General features: G+C 36.2%; 1 protein-coding gene across 2 annotated transcripts in view; it reads right to left on the minus strand.

Annotated features, from left to right (window-relative positions):
• The window catches only part of PIK3C2G (phosphatidylinositol-4-phosphate 3-kinase catalytic subunit type 2 gamma), a 262,489-nt gene extending 243,292 nt beyond the window's left edge, over positions 1 to 19,197 (minus strand). For both annotated transcript variants that reach the window (XM_054719240.1, XM_008140463.3), the window contains exons 1-4: positions 18,514 to 19,197; positions 15,455 to 15,537; positions 13,772 to 13,929; positions 7,019 to 7,133 (exon numbers count right to left, since the gene is read on the minus strand). In XM_054719240.1, coding sequence (XP_054575215.1) covers positions 7,019 to 7,133; positions 13,772 to 13,929; positions 15,455 to 15,537; positions 18,514 to 19,176 — 1,019 coding nt within the window. In that variant the 5' untranslated portion in view covers positions 19,177 to 19,197. The remainder of the gene's footprint in view (positions 1 to 7,018; positions 7,134 to 13,771; positions 13,930 to 15,454; positions 15,538 to 18,513) is intronic.
• Positions 19,198 to 19,790: the final 593 nt, after the last annotated feature.

A 19,790-nucleotide genomic window follows, 5' to 3' on the forward strand; every position in this document is an offset into this window, starting at 1 on the left:
TCTCTGTGGAAGCCCAGTAGAGTGTCTATGGATAAGATCATGGGAAATAGGGAAATGGAATTAAAAAGAACACTGCTACCATGGTAATTAATGTGGGGCATTCAAGACCAGAACATGAAGGAAGCTGTTAATATTTTTCGAATTAACAAAATGACTTCTGTTATTTCTCTATTTAATTTATTCTGACTTAATTTGGCTTTGCATGTCATTCTTTATATCGCTGACAACTTTGTATTAAGCTACCATAAGCCCAGGAGAGAATTAATGAATTTCCTGTTCTAAATCTTTAATTTACTCTTTGGTCATAATACATTATTTAAAACTGTTTATAAAGCAGTTTTTGAGACTATATTTGATATAATATCGCATTTTTGAGAATAGTTATGCAAACACGATATTAATGTTTGTTATTGTGCTTGTAGAAAAATTTAACAAGGAGAGGGAGAGGCAGAACAAGAGCCAGAGAGGGAGAAAATGTAATATTGTAATTGACAGAAAAAGTTTGTGATACTAAATTAAGATGAATATTAAATAAGTTGCCATAACAATATAGTTGATTTATCAAAATGAATTTCAGCTTGCTAGGCAAGTTATCTTTCTTACTTTTGCAATATGTCACAAACGTGTAAATTTTGTGCATAGTCTAGATTCTTAGTTCATTAATAGCCTCTAATATCTTGCTACTTGAAATGTAAACAGGGGACCATGAACATCAGCATCACTCAGAAACTTGTCAGAAATGTAGTCTTGTGGGCCCCAGCCCAGACCAACTAAAAGAGAATGTTTTTTAACAAGTTCCTCAGGTGGCTAGTATACACATTTAAGTCTGAGAACACTGTTTTAACAAATCAATGTAAATGTAAATAAATGTGTAGGTTGTGCCTATCTATCTATTTACCTACCTACCTATCATCACCATATTTATTTACATTAGCTCCCTTTTCAAAATTTTATGTATTTACTACACTTAGTAAAAAAAAAAAAAAGGAAAGGAAAATATGACTTAAGAAAGAAGTGAAAAATAGAGCATTATAAATATACCATTGTCAAAATAGTAAAAAATATCCTGACCATTGACATTTTAACTGTGAGTACAAAAGGTTTAGCTACTTCCTCAAAGCTTGATTGATTTGATTGATTCAGCAAGAAGTTACTTATTGTGACTACTTTTTAAAATTTAAATTACATGAGTCTCCTTTTTCCCCCACTGACCTCTCCCCGGCTGCTCCCAACCCCCAGCACATGCCCTCACCCACCTACTGTCTGATTCCATTGGTTATGCTCATATGTATACAAGTCCTTTGGTTGATTTCTTACCTCCCCCCCCTACTTAATTCCCTCATAGGTTGGACAGTCTGTTCAATGCTTCTATGTCTCTGGTTCTATTTTTGTTAATCAGTTTATGTTGTTAGTTATATTCCAAAAATGTGTGAGATCATGTGATATTTATCTTTCTCTGACTGGCTTATTTCGCTTAGCATAATGCTCTCCAGTTCCATCATGCTGTTGCAAATGGTAAAAATTCCTTCTTTTTTTACAGTAGCATAGTATTCCATTGTGTAGATGTACCACAGTTTTCTAATCCACTCATCTGCTGATGGGCACTTAGGCTGTTTCCAAATCTTAGCTATTGTAAATTGTTCTGCTATGAACATAGGGTTGCATATATCCTTTTTGATTGATGTTTGTTTTCTTGGGATATATTCTTAGAAGTGGGATTACTGAGTCAAATGGGAGTTCCATTTTTAATTTTTTGAAGAAACTCCATACTGTTCTCCACAGTGGCTGCACCAGTCTGCATTTGCACCAGCAGTGCACAAGGGTTCCTTTTTCTCTGCATCCTCGCCAGCACTTGTCTTTTGTTGGTTTGTTGATGATAGCCATTCTGACAGGTCATTTTGATTTGCATCTCTCAGATGATTAGTGACTTTGAGCATGTTTTCATATGTCTCTGGGCCTTCTGTATGTCCTCTTTTGAAAAGTGTCTACTTAGGTCCTTTGCTCATTTTTTTAAATTGGATTATTTATCTTCTTTTTGTTAAGTTGTATGAGTTCCCTATACATGTTGGAGATTAAACCCTTATCAGAGATAACATTGGCAAATATGTTCTCCCATGCAGTGGGCTTTCTTGTTGTTTTGTTGATGGTTTCTTTTGCTGTGCAGAAGCTTTTTATTTTGATGTAGTCTCATTTGTTTATTTTCTTCTGAGTTTTCATTGGCCTAGGAGCTGTATTGGTAAAGATATTGCTACAACATATGTCTGCTATTTTGCTGCCTACGGATTCTTTCAAGATTTTTATTGTGACTATTTTAAAATATATACCATCTGAATGACAAAAAAAGAGTTTAAATTTAAAGAATTTAAACTTATCTAATCCAAAATAGATGAGAAACTGCAAAAAGTAGCAACTGAATATTGTGCATCTCTTTCTACAAGACAGATGAAGAAGCATAGTTCTGATAATACAAGGAAAGCTTAAAATGAAAAATCTTTGTACATCATACTATAAAAGTAAGTTGTTTTTTTGTGTTTTGTTTTTTTTTGTGGGGAAGATATACCTTTCTACTTAGTTCATTATATTTTAACAACTATATATTTTTAATTTATTAAGTCCCACATTTTACAGGAACTCAAAGCAATCCATACATAATGAAAAAACTACTAGAGCTTAATAAAAATTTATACATTTGGAATTAAAGATTACTAAAATGTAATTCTAAAGCCCATTTGTAAAGTAGAAAAAAATATATTAACAATTCAATTTTTAAAAGGTAAATAAACTGAAGTCAAAGTGAAACCGAAATATGGGGAGTTTGAGTCCGAATTCATTGTCTCTCGATATCAAAGAATGAAGTCGTGGACAAAAATGGTTAATGGAGGCAACGTTTATTGAGAGCACCATGCGAATTAAAGTGTATTAGTCCACGTGTAGAGACCTACATGACCATAAGCCACGTGGGCACAAACATGTGCTCCCCCGCCACCGGAACATTGGGAAACATCGCGTTCCCAGGTAAAGAGGGAGGGCGAGAGGAAGCGCGTGTCTTTTAATCGAGGGGGTGGATCCAGCCTTGCTAGCTCCTAATTGGTCTTGTCAAAGAATTCAGCCTTAATAGCATTCTTGGGATTGGTTATATGCCTCACTGTATTGTGATTGGTTATCTGCAAGCTGCCTGTCTTAGCAACATCCATAAATTTTAAGGCTTCTTGTCCCTTGTGCTTGCCCCTCCTTCCCAGCCCCATTGGGACGTCTTAGTAACTCCACCTAGTTGGGTTCCCCGGTTTTTATCCCCCACACAAGGTCCCAGTCCTTGTATATCTAGTTTCACTTTGCCTCCTCAAAATGAGGTTAACTCATTTCTCCAAAGCAACTGTGATAGGGAGCAGCCTTAGCAATAGAGGATAGAATTTGTTTGATACTATTTATTTGCTTAAACAGTCTCAACATTCCAAAAACAAATTAATTTTTGTTTAATCAGAAAACTGTAAATGACATTTAAAGTCCACTTTTAGTGATTATAATTTACCTTTATTTTGGTCAAACTATTTCTAAACATTTCCTGATTATAGATTTTTTTTTTTAATTTAAATGTCAGAAAATGAGTGTTCTGTAAGTTATGTGTTTTTTTCTTGTGTTTGACCTAAATGCTATATGTTGAATGACAAACCCATGTTTAATGCACAAATATATGATCATTATCCCCAGTGAAACATCCCTTTGATTTTGGTTTTCAAGTTACCATTTGTCATGATTGGAGGCTTTGCTATAGACTGGAAAGACTGTAGGCTTCAGACCCAAATAAACCCATGCTATCCTGACTGTTGCTTCCAAATTTTATAACATTTAGTAAGTTACTTAATTTCTTAGCCTAAATTTTCTCATCTTTAAAATGGGAATAATCATACTTTTCTCATATGAGGATGAATGGTGCTAATTATGAAAATTCTAGCTCATAAGAAGCTTTCAGCCGTGAAATAGAATCTGTTATTGTTTTTTTTATTATTATTATCACTAATACTATCATCTCCATGCCACTTCCTTAAGCATCCCTACTTTTATCAGAGTTCCAGTTTTCCAAAAGCAGTTATCTCTCAAGGTATTAAATTTTTAAAATTCATATTCACCTGAACTCCTATTGGTCTTTCTAACCCCTTCATCTGACTTCTTGATACCATCCTCTGTTATTTCCTTATGGAATTTGATTCACCATTGATCTGTTCTGTGCCTTCTATCCTTTTCTCTCCATTAGGTTTTCCCCTCAACTCATATATATTATCAGATATCTCTTATCCACATTCCAGAATAAACTAAAAAGTCTGAAAAATTAGGTACTAGAAAAAATAGTAATGGATATTCTACTTATTAAAATCAGTATTTATAGGCTGTTGGTCTCAAATAGTAAGCAAGTCCTAGGTATATACATATCTTTAAATTTCCATTAGGGAATAAATAACTATAATTAATCTAAAGTAATACTTGGCAACTTTCCTATTTTAATAAAGCCCAGGTAAATGAATTTTTAATAGAAATAAATGACAATGAAAACAGTTTAGAAATCTATTATGTTCATATTAGCAAGGAAAAAAAGAGTAGAATGATTTGAACAACATTTCCAGCAGTCAACAATTGAGCTATCTATTTATGGATGACTTATCCTTTAAAACAATAATTAAGTCAAGGTCCATTATAAATGCTCTCCACATTATACTTTTCCAAATTTCTATTCTTCAATTCTTTTGCTTTTGGAATGATGCTTCCTACTGATAATATTAAATAAATATATTTAATAAAATTTCTTGTTTTTTACATCAAATGTTTGACATCAGCCAGATTTACATTTGGAGACATACATTCAGAAGGTAAATTTTAATGAATACTCAGTATAAGATTGTTACTGAAGTGTTTCTCCTTGCTCATTGGATACACTGTCAAAAATATGTTGATGGAAGGAGCAATTTAGTCACTGAGTTTTGTCAATCTTTTGATACTCATAGAAACACAAAGGGGAAATGTAAATGGCAATCTACCTTATTAAACATTTTATTCTTTATTTCTTTCCTGCTTAGAATAACTATGCAATACCATCAGATGAATATTTACTTTCTTATAGTTGTACTAGAGGCCCGGTGCACGGATTCTAGAGGCACGCCTTGCCTGTGCCCTCTCACAATCCGGGACCCCTCAGAGGATGTTGGATTGCCAGTTTCCACCTGATCCCTACAAGCCAGGCTGAGGGACCCCACCAGTGCACGGATCCATGCACCGGGCCTCTAGCATGAATATAAGATCTTCGGTTAATCTCTTCCCACCCTTCCCCTTACCCCTTCCCTCTGAGATTCATTTGTCTGTTCCATGATGCCATGCCTGTGCGTTGAGCATCTGCCCCCTGGTGGTCAGTGTGCATCAGAGCTACCAGTCGAATGGTCAAACAGTCACTTAGGCTTTATGTATATAGATTATATTTTCAAGGTTTGTCTTCAAGGAATTTTATGACAATAGTTATTGTGGCACCTTAGGAGTAGGTGAATTTTCTACCAAATAAGTATTTGCAATTGACATACATGAGAACAGGCTTTTCTTGTTGTTTTAAAAGCTTCCTGAATAAAGAAGGTATTGTAAAATTTACTATTTTTTGGAAATATTATTTGGAAAAAATTATTTACCTGGGTTTTATTAAAATAAGAAAGTTGATGATATTAATATAGATTAATTATAGTAACTTATTCCCTAGTGGGAATTGAAGGCTATGTATATATCAGGGATACGCTTACTATTTGAGTATATCAGCCTATGTATATATTGATATAAATTCTTTTAATAAGCAGAATTTTCATTATTATTCTTTACAATATCTAAATCACTGAGGTTTTTTAAGTTTAATTTATTGGGGTAACACTGGTTAACAAAATTATACAAGTTTGCACGTTTCTAAAGAACATTATCTGTACATTGTGTTGTGTGTTCACCACCCCAAGTCAAGCCTTAATATACTCAAACCCTATGTGATTTTTAAAAATCAGTATTTAACAATAGCCAGTTTGGCTCAGTGGATAGAGTGTAAGCCTGTGAACCAAAGGGTCTCAGTTTTGATTCCAGTCAATGGCATGTACCTCAATTGCAGGCTCCGCCCCGGCCTGGGCCCTAAAGTCAGGGGCATGCAGGAGGTAACCAATCAATGTGTTTCTCTCACAAAATAAAAAATAAAATAGTTTTAAAAAATCAGTATTTAATCGACACTCTAATATTATTCTAAATTTTAAAATTACTTATTACAAAATAATTTATTTTTGAAATTGTGATAAGTACTAATAAGCTTATCATAGACTAGTAGCCCATTTGCAGGAAGAATCCTGCAAGCGGCCGTTGCAGCCCCTGCGCCTGCCCCCACTCCGCCCCGCTCCTCCCCACTCCACCCCGCTCCTCCCTGCCTGGGCTTTTCCCTCTGGCAGCCACCTTGCTTTCCGCTTTTCCTCCCTCTTCCTTCTAAGTTGTCTTCAGTCTTCACTCCTCCCTCCCTCAGTGTATGCAAATTAACCACCATCTTTGTTAGGGTAATTTGCATACTCACCCTGATTGGCTGCTGGGTGTGGCTTTGGCTGGTGGGTGTGGCTTGGGTGTAGTGAAGGTGTGGTCAATTTGCATATTACTATTTTATTAGGTAGGATAAGGTGACTTGGTTTGCTTAGGATTTTCTTGATGTCAAACCTAAAAGTCTCACATCCTGGGAACCCCCTAAGTCCTAGAAAAGCTGAGATGGTTGGTCACCCTAGTCACAGGTCAGTTAAGTACCTGTTGCCATAAGCACACAAAATACGAAATAAAACCAAGAGTTAGACTGTCAATATGATTTATAAAATTTTAAATTCACCTTAAAGGGTGCAAAATTGATTTAATTATTCTGATTAGGAGAGTATAGTGCTGTACAAAGTCTGATTAAAGGAAAAATAAGTCAGTGCTGCTTAACATACTAGTAGGTTATAACAATGATCAAAATTTACCTTAATCAGATACTTACTTCTGTAAAAATTCTTCATGGCCACATATACTTAGAAGATAATCTTTGTGTAATAACTGGTCATTTGTCCAAAAATGTAGAATTTCTGCAATTAGGTCTTTGACAAGATAATTAGCTAAAAACAAAGGTGAATAATAAAGTTAATTAGCTTATCATATATTATCTAAGAAAAAGTACATAAGCACAAAAAATGATATACAGATTATGATGGAACTGTCTAGTTGCATCAAGAAAAATTAAAATGAGACTTATTAGTTTAGTTCGATTTGGAGATGTTTTTGAAAAAATTGTATTTTGTTTGATTAATCTGTCTTCATATTACATAATAGAGCAAGGTATCTCATTCCTGATATCAAAATCTTTGGTACATTGTAACTGTGCATAAAAATATTCTACTGTGACTACCCTTAAGGACTTCAGATATCCCAATAAGATCACATAGTGATAACTGGCAATCAGGAATCTAAATTAAATCTGTCAATTCCAATTCTTTTAAAAAAATCTTTTTATTGATTTCAGAGAGGAAGGGAAAGGGAGAGAGAGATATAAACATAAATGATGAGAGGGAATCATTGATTGGCTGCCTTCTGCATGCCCCACAATGGGGATTGAGCCTGCAGCAGCCCAGGCAAATGCCCCAGTCAGGAATCCAACTGTGACCTCCTGGTTTATAGGTCTATACTCAAACACTGAACCACACCAGTAAGGCTCCATTCCAATTCTTAATGATTCTAACTCTCTAAAGTTGATTTTTCTTCCTTTCCCAAGTAGGAGCTACCCAAGGTTCTGCTTTGAACAACATTATAATAACCTTAATGAACATGTGTTTTCCTTCTCCACCTTCTCTGGAACTCAAAGAGTAAGCATACTATAATGTAAAGACTTTTGTCTTCTCATATTTACATTCCATAATCTCTCCCCTAAGTTTTTATATGTGTATGCCATTTAATAGTAGCCACAACCATGCTGCATGTTACAATATATGTCTATGAAATATGTTTCTAATTATAAATGATAAATAGTATGGGGCTCCTATCTTGTCATAAATGATAATAGTTGAAAATTACATATATCTTCCTATATAATAAAAGCTTAATATGCTAAATGTCCAGTCATCCCATAGACCATTCAAACAATCAAAGCATAATATGCTAATGATATGCTAAGGCTGCTCAACTGCTTGCGATGACATGCACTGACCACCAGGGGGCAGACGCTCCAACCGTAGGTTAGCTTGCTGCTGGAATCCGGTCATTGGGACTGAGCGAGATGGGGCCAGACACGCCCTGGAGCCCTCCTGCAGTCCCTCCCTGGCTGACCTAACTCCCGTGTTCCTCCCCGGCCACTATCATACACGGATGGGGTAGATATTTATAGATATCTACCTCTATCTCTTTCTCTATCATACATCTATATCATATATCAGATATCTATATGTGTATCTGTATCTCTATCTCTATCTCTATCTATCTATCATCAATATCTATCTTTGTCATTTCCATGCTTTGAATGTGACCTTATGGTCTCAATCAATGTAAGCAAGTGCAATAGGCGACACTGATGACCTTTTGCCAGTGAGAACTTGAGTAGCATATTGCAAACACTCAATTGCATTCCCCTGAGTAGTGTTTTGTTAGCAATTATATGTTTACTTTGCTGTGGCTCATTTACTGTCACAACTTTTAGTTTGTAAGGAAAAAACTGGCTACTGTGCAAATTATACTGCTGGACCTGTCACAACAAAAAAAAAAGAAAGGATATAACGATTGATTTTAAAAAGTACGTTTTTATGGTAGATCAAGACATTATCAAATAAATGGTTGGAGAAACAAATGGTAAAGATAATCAGGGAATTATGGATTGTGGAAATGCTTTGACATGGGAGAGAATATCTTAAACATACTGCTGGTTGGGAGTATTGACTGAAATAGTATGAATTGAAGCTAGAAAAAGTTATGGCCCCAGGCAAAATCATGACTATAAGGGCTTTGACTAGTAGGGGAGAGCGTTGCCAGTCTATGACACAAGAAAACATCTTCAAAGACACCAGTTCACTTTAATTAACTTCACTCCCATTTCCAGGACTGCATCCCTGTGCTATACCCGGCATGCATGAATTCCCCACTTCCGCTACAATCATCTTTCACTCACATCAAAGACTTCATAACCCAGTTTCCAGCTATTATTCCTCTCCTATTCTTTGCTTTGATATTTCTTAGTACCAGATTCATGTTACTCTGGAAGTTTTATTATGACTTCAAGTTCAGTATATCTAAACCTGAATTATCACCTTTCTCTTTGCAGCCAACCATTAAGTATGTGAGTTAAACTTCTCATCCATTTTGTAAGCCAACAAGAATTATGGCTTTTTAAAAGTAGATTTTATACCTGTTCCTTCATTTTGACAGATAATAGAATCCTTTTCCCATTTCTTGTAGGCTCCCACTCCATGCAATTCTTCTCAACCTGTTGACCATACTGGAAAGGCTAAGGCCCATTTGAGATTCTTTAATTATAGTACTCCGCACCTTAAATATAATTTTTATGCATTCCCCTCTATTCCTTTACACCCTTTTGAGGTGTAAAGTATCACTGCTTTTTACTAAATCTTACTTCTTCACTGTTATTTCTCCTACACTTGGGCTCCAGTTCCATCAATTAAAGGCCCTCTTTTTTACATATTGCATATCCCCCCTAACCCCCTGTGAAAGATGAAATTAAGTGGAGCTATTTCAAAATAGATTCTGAAATGTCACTCCAGAAGTGCCTTGCATGTTTTGCTTCTTGAAAGTTTGAACTGGGCCAGACCTTGAAATTGGGCTAACACCAAGATTGTTTTACAAGCAATTTTTGGTAAAGCCATCAGAAGAGCAGACATTCTGACCACAAGGACTGATGATTATGGACTCTCTATCTGAAAAAAGAACCAGTAGCCGATCCTATAAAGCTCATGAGTAACTCAGCTTCACAGTGGCAATAGGAATTCTTTCTTCTTTTTCTTGTAATTATTCCTTTCCTCATAAAAGCTCCTTTCCTTCACCCTGTAATCAGGGCACTACTCTATCTGAATCTATGCTTCTCAAATTACTTTTCTTTGATCCCAAATACAGGTTGTGGCTACAGTTGTTTGTATGAAAAATCTATAATAATAAAAGGGTAATAAGCTAATTAGACCAGACAGCTTCTGGACAAAGCCGGGGCCGGAGGGAAGCCAGCCCAGGTCCTGGGTGCCTGTAGGTGGCCCGAGGGAAGCCAGCCCGGTCCCAGGTGCCTGCAGGCAGCCAGAGGAGGGAAGCCGGGTCCCGGGTACGAGAGGTAAGCCAGTGCAAGCAGCCGTGGTAAGGAAGGTCTACTCTTGCATGAATTTTTGTGCATTGGGCCTCTAGTACTGCAATAATTATCAAATTGCTTACCTCAACAATACACTATTTGGACTTTTGTTCTTTACAGAACATCTGTATTACTAGTAAAACACTAATATAAAGTTGTGAAGGGATTGCAGTTGAAGGGGTTCAGAACAAGCCTCCCTGAGATGTGCCACTTTGGCATGTGGATTATTTTGAGCTGAAGGCAATCCAGACCCTGGGGGCTCATGAGAAACTTTTACCTCCCCTTAAATCATTTAAAGTTGGGCCTTGTCCATAATGAGAGTTAGATTTGGGCCAGGTTAAACTTTTGATGACCTATGTATATATGATAGGGCAACCATATTAACTCTTCATCTGCTGGCTTTTTTGTCCTGTGAAAGACCTTCCTCTCCTCTGAAGCCCCAAGAACCTGACCTCATCCTTAGCTCAGAATACCATATATACCTCATTTTAACTTGCTGTCTCTGAACCTATTGAGGAGACAGAGGGAAGCTAGGTAGTCAGGAATGGGGACCCTGTCGGGGAGAGGAAGTAAAACTTGGGAACCCAGCTCGGTGGAATTGCTAAGACAACCCAGCTGGGCATGGAAAGAAGGGCACACATGAGAAAAACTTTAAAACACAAACTTTAAAATGTATGGATTATTGCTAAGACAGGCAGCTTGCAGATATCCAATCACAAGGCAATAGGCATATAAACCAATCCCAAGGATGTTGCTAAGGCAGAATTCTTTGAAAGAACCAATCAGGAGCTGGTAAGACTGTCTCCACCCCCTAAATTAAAAAGTGCCCACATCCTCTCATGGGCTCTCTCTCCTCCTCCCTACACTCAATGGATTCCTGACATTCCTGTGGCAAGGGAACACATCCCTTGCGCTCACGTGGCTTAGGGCCATGTGGGACTCTACACATGGACTTACAGACTTTAACACCCGACTATAACATGGAAAGGAAGCTCTGGACGCTGGCCTGCTCCTGCAACCCCAGCTGCACCTTTTCCAGGACTGGCTTCTCCCAATAAACTTTGCCTCTGTTAACTGTTTTAGTCCATGACTTCGTTCTTCAATTTCTTGAGACAGTGAACTCAGACTCAAATCTCACATTTTTGTTTCAGTGTCATGTATGTGGGAGTCTCTGACTCTCATGTATTTGGAGGTCCCATGTGTACATGTCATTAAATTTGGTCACTTTTTCTTATTAATCTTTTACATTGATTTTATTTATTAGACCAGCCAAAAAAACCAAGAAGGATAGAGGAAAATTTCTTCCTCTCCCACACAATGTTAGCCACCAAGATTATTTTAAAGTGAAGACATTTGAAATATTATTTGACCTTTTTTTTTATCTGACTAAAGCAGAGAAAAACAGATTCCTTAAAATATAGCTACCATTTTTCATTCTGAGCTAGTTTCCTGCAAATCCAGGAAGCAGGAAGGAGATAGACTGCCTATCTATTAGTATGAGAAAACAATATACCAGTAACTCTCCATACTTTTCTATTAAAACTCTAAAGCTCCCCTTCACTCATCCCAAACACTTTTACATTAAATGGGTATAAAAAACTTTACCTCTGGGTATTCAGCAGGTAAATTATTACTGAGTAACTTTTATGCACAGGTAAATAGGCCTTGTCTTTTCTTGTTAATTTGTTTATTGTCAGTTAAGTCACAATACCTGTCCCCCTTCAAATGTAAATAGAAAGAGAATAGCATAGGCTGGCTACACTGTATATTTTAATGAATGTGTTCTTTCTCCTCCTCTTCTCTACTTCCTCCCTTCCTCCCTTTCCTCCTTCTTCTTATAAATACCTTTAATATTCTTGAGAACAAAGACATCCTCTTTACCACTATACATCTCTAACAGTAAACACAATGACCTAATCACTTTACTGAAACTTCTCATAAAAGTAAAAAATGGACTTGGCTGGTGTGGCTAGGTTGGTTGGAGCATCCTCCCATGCACAGAAGGGTCAAATGGTCACAAGTTCGATTCCTGATCAGGGTGAGTGGTAAGCCGATCAATGTTTCTCTCTCCCTCTCCCTTTCTCTCTCAAATCAATAAAGAAGATGTTTTTAAAAAATGTTTAAAATTAAAATAAAAGTAAAAAATGAGCTCTGGCTTGCTTAACAAAGTGATTTCTTGGATGCGTGGTGAGGGGGAGGGAATGTTGGAAATTAAATATTGTAAATTGGAAGAAGAGTATTGGTCTCCCTAGTTCACAATTATTTCATTTCTGCAGTAACTGAAACCAACATGACCCTAACCATTCTGATTGGATCAAGTAGCAGAACCATTGATCTTGGCTGTGCAATCAGAATCCTGCTTTTATAAATATGGAATTGGATCCAATGGAGAGATTGAAATTTCTTTAGGTAGCTGGCCAAATAGCATTGAAGCTTGAGAACTTGGCTTTACATATGTTCTGGAAAAGCAAGGGAAATGTGAATGGCAATTATATGGAGAGGAAATGAGGCGAGAGGCATACAGAAAATTTGGACTGCTTGTTTATCTGCATATTATCAATTTTTGCTGAACTCTTACTCTTAAATTCCGTAATAAATCCCTCTATTCTTTAAAAATGTGTTTGTTTTTTTCTGCCAAAGCCAGCAGAAGTTGGTTTTTGTTAGTTTCAAACCAGATGGTCCTATTAATATTCTAACATATTGTTATATTTGTAGTCACCTGTACTCAGAGCCTTGCCTGGAGTAAGAAAGAAAGAGCAAAAGAATTAAAGTAAAATAATCAATGAAAAAATATTTATTGGGTGATTATTTGTCAAGAAACAATATTTGATATATAGAAACTTAGCAGCAACTAAATTTTGTTCAAAGAATTAATATTGTTTTGCAAAATACTTGACTATAGGTGAAGTAATATAGTAGACCACTTTACAGACATTCTAAAACTTTAGAGAAATAAGAATTATCTGCTGAATTTAATGAAATACATATCCTCAGGATCCATTCCAAGAGACTTTGAGTCAATTTGATTCAGTGATTATGTTGGGCTGTACAGAGCTAATATAGTTCTATGTATCAATGTATATTCTTCCTCACAATTTATTTATATTTCAATTAAAATCATTTCTAATGCATTTTCATTCATATATATCTAGACTGTCTTTGAAATTGGTTTTTAATATGCTAAAAACTTACTATACTTGCCATCATTTAATAGCAGGAAGAGAGGTATGTGAAGAGAGGTCTTCAACACAATAGCTAAACAAATGTTAACGAAACATTTCTAGTTGTTTTCCTCATACGTCACTTCAGGGCAAAATACTACCTAATAATGCTGCATTTAATGATTTTCACTAGTGGACTCAAGGCTATGCAGACTATAACGGCTTTATATAGATTTTTATGCTTATTTGGAAGGTTGCTTACCATGTGGCATAAAATGAAGCAGTTGTGTTGAGTTACCAATAAAAATATTTATACTAAACTTAGCATTAGAAAAGAGTTGGTATGGAAATGCTGTAGTAATGCTCCAGATCTTCCCCGAATTGGAATTAATGTCAGCTGCATGATATGTTTCTCTGATTCTGAAAAATATCCGTGGAAAAATTACTTAGGACAAGATTATAAGAAACATCATGCAGAGTTTTCTATAGAAGATAAGAAATATGAAAACAATAAGCAGCTGATTTGTGACATAGTGCTATGAACTAGGCCAGATTGGTAAAAATTACAATTATACCAGAAACAACCATTGAGGACTATTGTTGAAGCTTTTCCACAAGCACCTTATGTGAAGCAATTAAGAATACGTTGCCATTCATAAAACATAAAAATTCACTCTTTCTAATGATTACTTGCTTTATCATTGCTTCTGAAGCCTGACCCTCTTTGCCTTGGTTTTTGTTTATGCCTAACTTTTTTGAAGCTAGAAATCACTCATCTTAATATAATGATTTGATAAACAAATTCTCTTATTTATCCAATTGGTAAATGCCATTTTGGGCTGTCCACTTTTCTTAAATTTTTGGATTTTACACATCTTTGAATTTTACATAAGTAATTGAACTCAAAAGTCATTGGTATATTCTGAACAATTACTTTTTGCTCAAATGAGCCAGAGAATTGAACAATAGCTTCTCCTTGGAGCCAGAAGTCTCGAGTTTAATCCTGGCTCTTCCATTTAGTAGTTTTATAGTCAGAGGCAAGTTATTTGACCTTTCTCATTGCACAACTAAGAATATTTATATCTATAGTGGTCCTCACTTAACCGTGGTTTTACTTTCTGTGCTTTTAACATCGTAATTAGCTAGTTAATATTAATTATGGGAAGAGAGTAAAGGGGAAGCCTGACATTAAAAGCATGGTCATCTGGGCAGCTTCACCAGAAAACTACAGCTTCACCCTCCCCAGGAAACCACCCATCCATTCCCTGCAGATCAAAGAAAAGGGGAGATGGGCACCTGCACAGGGAAGTTGGGATGCTGTAAGGAAGGTGCTTGCCTGTCAGTCTAGCCTGGGGAACAGTGGCTTGGTTAGGGGGTGGACCCCATCAGAAGTGCACAAAATCTTAGAAAGTTAAAATCCATAGAGAAATGAGCTTTCTCTCTCTTGTGCAACTTGTTCTCTCTTGCTCTGTCACCTCACTTGCCCATCCGTTTGCGTAGCCATGTGGCCTTAAGCAGCTGCATGACCCGGGGCAGTGTGGACCCTCCCCACCCCCCGCCACAGTGGACTGCAGCTGGCTAAGCTAGCCAGATATTGGACTGGACTGGACGTTCATATGAAACAGAAATTATGGGCAATGGCCTTAATTCTGGCCCTGCTGAAGATAAGACTGTTCTTCTTCCATGGTGAAATAGACAAAGATGGGAACTCCTTAATTTCACATCTTCAATAAAGCTTTCCACAAGAGAAAATTTATTTGACTATAGACAACAAAAATAATGCCAGAAGTTGAGTAATGATCCAATTTGTCATAAATTTATACTTTTCATTGTACTGAAGATTACAGAACATTTTATATGCCAAGTTAATCATTTTAGTAATGTTAAATAGACAAATTTATGCAGATATGGAAATTTCAAATTTTAATGAAATAACAACACTTACTTTTTTACTTTGTCACAAAAGGAGGCCAGAGTCAAATTACTGCCTTCCGGTACTTCAATTAGCTGAATGGAACAACCTATCAGCTTAAAATAAAAATTGTTAAATTTATATAGTTTGGTGTGGGGAAAAGATTAATTCAACTCTACCTTTTTTATCTTGTTGTAAAGATTTCTACTGTTTTACTTTTTTAGATTTTTTAAAATGAAGTAATAGCCGAAACCAGTTTGGCTCAGTGAATAGAGCATCGGCCTGCAGACTGAAAGGTCCCAGGTTCGATTCTAGTCAAGGGCATGTACCTTGGTTGCGGGCACGTCCCCTGTCAGGGGTGTGCAAGAGGCAGCTGATTGATGTTTCTCTCTCATCAATGTTTCTGGCTCTCTATCCCTCTCCCTTCCTCTCTGTAAAAAAATCAATAAAATACATTTAAAAATAAATAAATAAAATTAAGTAATACATATAGAACATTGCACAAATCTTAAATATATAATTTAAGTTCTGAGGGATGTATATAACTGTTACATCAATATTCCAATCAAAATATAGAACATTTTCATTACTTTAGGAAGTTTCCCCACATCTCTTTCTATCAGTCTGGACATCTATTTGAAAACTATAGTTATTCAGATTTCTATTACCATTGATTAGGTAGGTGTATGTGCTCTTTTGTTTCTGGCTTCTTTCAATTAAATGACATATCTTTTTAAATTTATCTATTATGTCTCACATATCAATAATTCATCTTTTTTATTGTGGACTAGAGGCCCGATGCACAAAATTCATGCAAGAGTAGGCCTTCCTTCCCCAGGCTGCCAGCACCGGCTTCCCTCTGGCTCCTGGGACCCGGGCTTCCCTCGCAGCCCCAGCCCCGGCTTCTTCCGGAAGGTTGTCCGGAAGGATGTCTTGTCTAATTAGCATATTACACTTTTATTATTATAGATTAGTGGCATACTAGTGCATGAATATTCCACGATTTGTTTATCTACCTTTCAGTTGATGGACATTTGGGTTAAGTTTTAGAGTATTATTAAAAAAAAACCTTAATTTTTATATGCAAATATTTATATGGTCGTGTTTTATTTCTTGTGAATCAAGTTATAAATGGCTCAGTCTTAGGGTGGGCATACTATTAACATTAAAAGAAATCCTTTTTGCCTTATGTGGTTTGAATCTCTTGTCAGGTACATATACATCTAAATGTATTATGTCTTCCTGATTGACCCTGTTATCATTCCTTTTATCATTATGAAATGACCTTTTGTTTTCTCTAATAATGCTCTGCATTGCATTTTTTCTGATATCAATAACCACACCAACTTTCTTTTGCTGTTTGAGTGTTGTCTTATTATTTCTTTTACTTTCAACCTATCTCTACCTTTGTTTCTTAAGATTGTCCCTTGTAGACAGTAGCAAAGTCTTTTTTATCTAGCTTGTCAAATTTCTCCCTTTTATTTGGAATGCTTAGCCTATTCACTTAGTATATCTATGGATATTTTTGGATTTAAGACTGCCATGCTGATATTTGTTTCTTCTATTTCATTTTGTTTTTCTATTTCTTCTTCCCTGCCTTTTTGGTCATTCAATACTTTCCCTTTTCTCAAGGATTGATGTTCTATACTGCCTGTTGTTCAATACCTAAAATTAGTTGATTCACATATTTTGTCTAACTTCACAGCTGTTTTCAGTGGTAAGGGAAAGTTTAGTACTTGGTACATTGTCATGATCAATAGTAGAAGTTCCTAAAATTCATTGATTTTCAATTTAGATTAGTTGAGGCGCTACCTCCTCTGCAAGTGAACATAATTAGTTGTTTCTTCTCCAATGAACTCATCCTCTTATTTTGCTCTCTTACCTTTATTTGTTTGCAAGCTAATTTCAGTAATATGCTACTCCTAAAATCAGGTGTCCTGTATTTCCTTCTTTGAATTTTCTAGTTTATTATGTATATTTTAAGAATATAATAAACTAGAGGCCCAGTGCATGACATTCGTGCACTTGGGTGTGTGTGTGTGGGGGGGGGTTCCCTCAGCCCGGCCTGCACCCCTTTAGCAGTCTGGGAGCCCTCGGGGGATGTCCGACTGATGGCTTAGGCTCGCTCACCCTGGGGGAGTGGGCCTAAGCCAAAATCAGACATCCTTAGCGCTGCTGCAGAGGAGGGAGAAGCTCCCGCCACCGCTGCTGCACTTGCCAGCCATCAGTCTGGCTTGTGGCTGAGTGGAGCTCCCCCTGTGGGAGTGCACTGACCACCAGGGGGCAGCTACTGTGTTGAGTATCTGCCCCCTGGTGGTCAGTGTGCATTATAGCGACTGGTCGCTCTGCTGTTCAGTCAATTTGCATATTACCCTTTTATTATATAGGATCGTTGCTAAATAAATGAAGAATCCTTTTGCCTCACTCTGTGAATAACAGTTGCAATAATATTTATTCTTCATACTTTGCTTCACTTGTGTCTAGACTCAGTATAAGCAGAGAAATGTTCAAATTTGTGTAAGAAAGTCTATAGTTACTAAAATGATTGGAAAACTACTAATGAAACCATTAGGAAGAATTGCACAATTATTATTTAATTTCCTATTCTTGGAATGATCCCAATAGAATTTGTCTGCCAACAGCATAATTTAGGAGCATCTGAGTAAAGGGACATTTCTCCTAAGAATAATAATCTAAAGTTTTAATTCATGATAGCGTGACTCAGAATATAAATGTAATGAAATTTATGTATGTTTCTCTGTGCATAATAACACGATAAAATAGAAAATACTATCATTGAAACCTCCAACTGTGGTATTTTTATCTAATAAAATGTAAATACTAGAATATTTTATTTAGATTTGATGAAACTGGAACTTTAAAAATTATATTATAAAAATTATATTGCCCTTTCCTCAGAAAAAAATCATTAATTTAGGAATACAGGATTAGTGGGTAATAAATGCTTTTTTTTTAAACTGTAATATAATACATTTATCTATTTAAGGTAGTTACCCTCATTACTAAATTAACCCAGCATATTATTAAATAATTTATATTCATATCTTTAGGTCAACATATATAACACATACCTCTTTGTCCTTTGGCCATGAACTTTCACACATCTTGGGTAGTAAAGAATCTTTAAAGAGCATTGAAGAAGGTTCAACAGTGTTTGCATTTCTATTCTTTTTATTCTCTTCTTTTGGCATGATGTCAGTTGAGTAGGATGGATATATAGAGGGAATGCTACTTTCAAATCCTATATGGTAGTTATGATTTTTATTTTCCAGTTCTGTTTGTGAATTAATTTGATCCAAACTAGTGGATGATGGAGCTGAAATATTGAATCTGTAAACATCAGCACCATGACATTTTCCTGTGGGGTTTCTCCCAGAGCCTTCTTTATTTATGTTTTGAGGATTGGGTAGCGCAGAAGGCCTAAAACCAATTACTGGTGTTTTTCTAACTTGGTGACAGAAGAGCTCTGAGCTTTTAGAATTGAATTCACTTAAGGATATTTGCTGTACTTCATCTAATGAATGCTTTGGTGAACTGGGCACAAAAACGGTGTTTTCTTCAATTTCACTCTGATAGAATGGAATTTTATTATTGATTCCGTCTACTAGCTGATCAAAACCCAGACTGACTTGGCTAGGAGAAGGGGGTTGATTTACAGAGTGCAATTCCTGGTGCTTATGCTGCTCTTCATGTGATTCATTGGGATTTAGATCTGTTTTCCAACAATATGCCATTCTTTATTGTATATAACTGAGAGGATTGACTCTGCTCCAAGTAACTCTGTAATGAGATTTTAAAAATATAGGAATTTTCCTAGAAAAAAACATAAAGGGAAACAAAAAATTCTTTGATTATTTAGTAATAAAAGCTTGCAAGAAAAAAATAGGATGAACAAATATAAACATTTTTTTTTAAATTTCTCTTTAGTGCCCTTGCTGGTTTGGCTCAGTGGATAGAGCATCGGCCTGCAGACTGAAGGGTCTTGGGTTCGATTCCGGTCAAGGGCACGTGCTAAGGTTACAGGCTCAATCCCCAGTGTGGGGCATGCAGGAGGGAGCCGATCTCTCATCATTGATGTTGTTATCTCTCCCTCTCCTTTCCTATCTGAAATCAATATAATATATTTTAAAAATTCTCTTTAGCAAAATAAACAATTCCTTGAGTAATATAAAATGCCATCAAGGCTCACAACATTAAAATCTGAGGGGGTGTATTGATTCGTAAAACTCCTGTGACAGAGAAATAATTTCCATTATGACAGGAGATTCATGAATCAAGCCAAAGTCCATATTCCCCTTGGGATTCCTCTTGCTACTCAAGATTCACTTGCCTATATCATCATCATTTC

Source organism: Eptesicus fuscus, chromosome 7, assembly GCF_027574615.1.
Source record: "Eptesicus fuscus isolate TK198812 chromosome 7, DD_ASM_mEF_20220401, whole genome shotgun sequence".
NCBI lineage: Eukaryota > Metazoa > Chordata > Mammalia > Chiroptera > Vespertilionidae > Eptesicus > Eptesicus fuscus.